Below are 2015 nucleotides of genomic sequence, written 5' to 3'. Positions count from 1 at the left end.
ATTATGCCTGGTTCACATGGCAAGACTTTAAAATTGTCAGATGATTTCAGAACCTGAGAGACCCCACACATGACATTTAAAAATCTTGGATATATTTTTCTGTTTTAGTCATACGGTGTGGTGTCAACTCAAACAGCAAAGACAACACACCACAAAACAAACCAGTTTCATTTGCTAACATTCAGATGTCAGATGGAAAATCTCCCAAAACCTCGAGACCAAACGCGAGTTCGGAGTAAACAAACATGGCTGACTGGGAAGAGGCAATAGCGATAAATGGCTTGTGGATTATATTTAAAAGAGAAAAAACAATACAAAGACGTCTCCGAAATTCACCAAACTTTCTGGTACGTCATGCCAGATGTTTTGTCTTCTTTATTTAGAATTCCCCTCCATGTTTCTGCCACCTCGCTTTATAATTGGCTACATGTTAGACTCAACAAGTAGTGTTATTGTTTGTCCCTGGGAGGACACCATACATACTGCGATATCGGACCAAGACAATCCAACATGTTGAATATCTTATTGTAGATCTTGATTTTAGATCAGAGCGGTCCCGACATCTTTCAGAGCGGATAAGATCACTCCTAACACACCACACACAGCAGGAAAATATCTTAAGATTATCTTAAGTTCCCTCCCAATAATCGGGTGTCAAGGCAGTTCTAAGATTTCCAAAGCTATCATTCACTTATTACTCTTTCAAAAATACAATACTATGATTTTAAAAGTCAGCAGACTTTTATTCAAAGTTAACATCTCGAAAATCATAAAAGCAACTCCTACAACTTCTCAGAAGAGAGCAGCTGCATTTAACGTCTCAAACACTGATTCCACCGCCTTACCTCTCTCCACGGCGGTGACTCCCATGGAAGGCTGACCTAGACTGGCCTTCGTCTCCCACTTGCCCTCGTCTGGGTGGTACATTTCCACAGAGGCCAGCGGGGTCTGTTGCTGGTTCATTCCTCCGAGCACCATCACCTGTCCCCCAAGAGCCACGGCCGAAGCCCCCGCCCGCGCAGTGGGGAGCGGGGGCAGCTGGCTCCACGTCTGGCTCTCAACATCCAGAACTTCCACACTGTCCAGGGGTGTGCCGGTGTCGCTGCAGCCCCCAAGCACGTAGAGCAGGCCCTCGTGGTAGACAGGCGTGCAGTAGACACGGCGCTGCGACATGGGGGGGAATTGCTCCCAGTGCAGGGACTTGACAGGACTCACCGCCATCTCCTGTACAGGCATGTCTCCAGGGCCGAGAGGAGGGGACGCACCATCACACGCCAAGCTGGAGACGGAGAGCCGGATGGCGGAGAAGATGGGAGCAGAATGGGGCGAAGCGTCGCGCGGGGTACAGCAAGGTGGAACAAAGAATAAAAAGGAGAAACAAGTCGGAGAGCAGGCTTGTTTCTGTCTGTTTGACTGACCGGCTGAACTCCTGAGTCCACAGAGGGACAGAAACGTGAGGACGGCGAGCGGAGTGGTGTGGGGAGCAAGCAAAATAAAAGTTCCTCACTTCCAGATGTCACGAATCTTTCCCTCTTCAAATGTTTTATTCATCCAGCCGTTGATGTTTTGGAGCACGAAAGCCATCTGCCCTACTGTGTCTTCGGTTCCCTCCTCTCCCTCCTGGCGAGTTATTTTGAGTAAAATTGGCTTTAATGTGGTCCTTATGAAAAATAAAAGATGTGCTTGAGGAGGAAACCCAGAAGCTTTGACTAGAAAAAAAACTCCAGAGTCTAAAGAACAAACAGCCCAAGGAGAGAAGTGACCATAAGATCAAGGAGCACTGACCTTTATTCGGGTCTCAATAATGGCAGAAACACTCTTCCAGGCGGCGTTTCAGACCTTAAGGTAAAGGCAACATTTCAACTCCTCAGCATCGGCTCTGAATGTTTATTTACATCCAAACGATGGGGCCACAATTCGGGGAAAGAAATCCTTGATAGCTGAATGGAAGTCTTTTTTTAAAAAAAAAAAAAAAAAAAAAAAAACTCAAGGGAGGTTAAGTTTTTTATTTTGAA

General features: G+C 46.3%; 1 protein-coding gene across 2 annotated transcripts in view; it reads right to left on the bottom strand.

Moving 5' to 3' along the window:
* Positions 1-350: 350 nt before the first annotated feature.
* The window catches only part of LOC106962163 (kelch domain-containing protein 8B), a 35179-nt gene continuing 33514 nt past the window's right edge, over positions 351-2015 (bottom strand). The window contains exons 3-4 of one of the 2 annotated variants that reach the window (XM_015056395.1): positions 1786-1839; positions 351-1660 (exon numbers count right to left, since the gene is read on the bottom strand). In XM_015056395.1, the coding sequence (XP_014911881.1) occupies positions 793-1236 (444 nt within the window). In that variant the 5' untranslated portion in view covers positions 1237-1660; positions 1786-1839 and the 3' untranslated portion in view covers positions 351-792. The remainder of the gene's footprint in view (positions 1661-1785; positions 1840-2015) is intronic. The other variant, XM_015056396.1, reaches the window with a different exon arrangement.

This window comes from Poecilia latipinna, unplaced genomic scaffold (genome assembly GCF_001443285.1).
Source record: "Poecilia latipinna isolate Pla-1442-1.1 unplaced genomic scaffold, P_latipinna-1.0 Scaffold1379, whole genome shotgun sequence".
NCBI lineage: Eukaryota > Metazoa > Chordata > Actinopteri > Cyprinodontiformes > Poeciliidae > Poecilia > Poecilia latipinna.
Note: the sequence above shows the minus strand (reverse complement) of the source record. Positions and strands in the feature narration are given on the sequence as shown.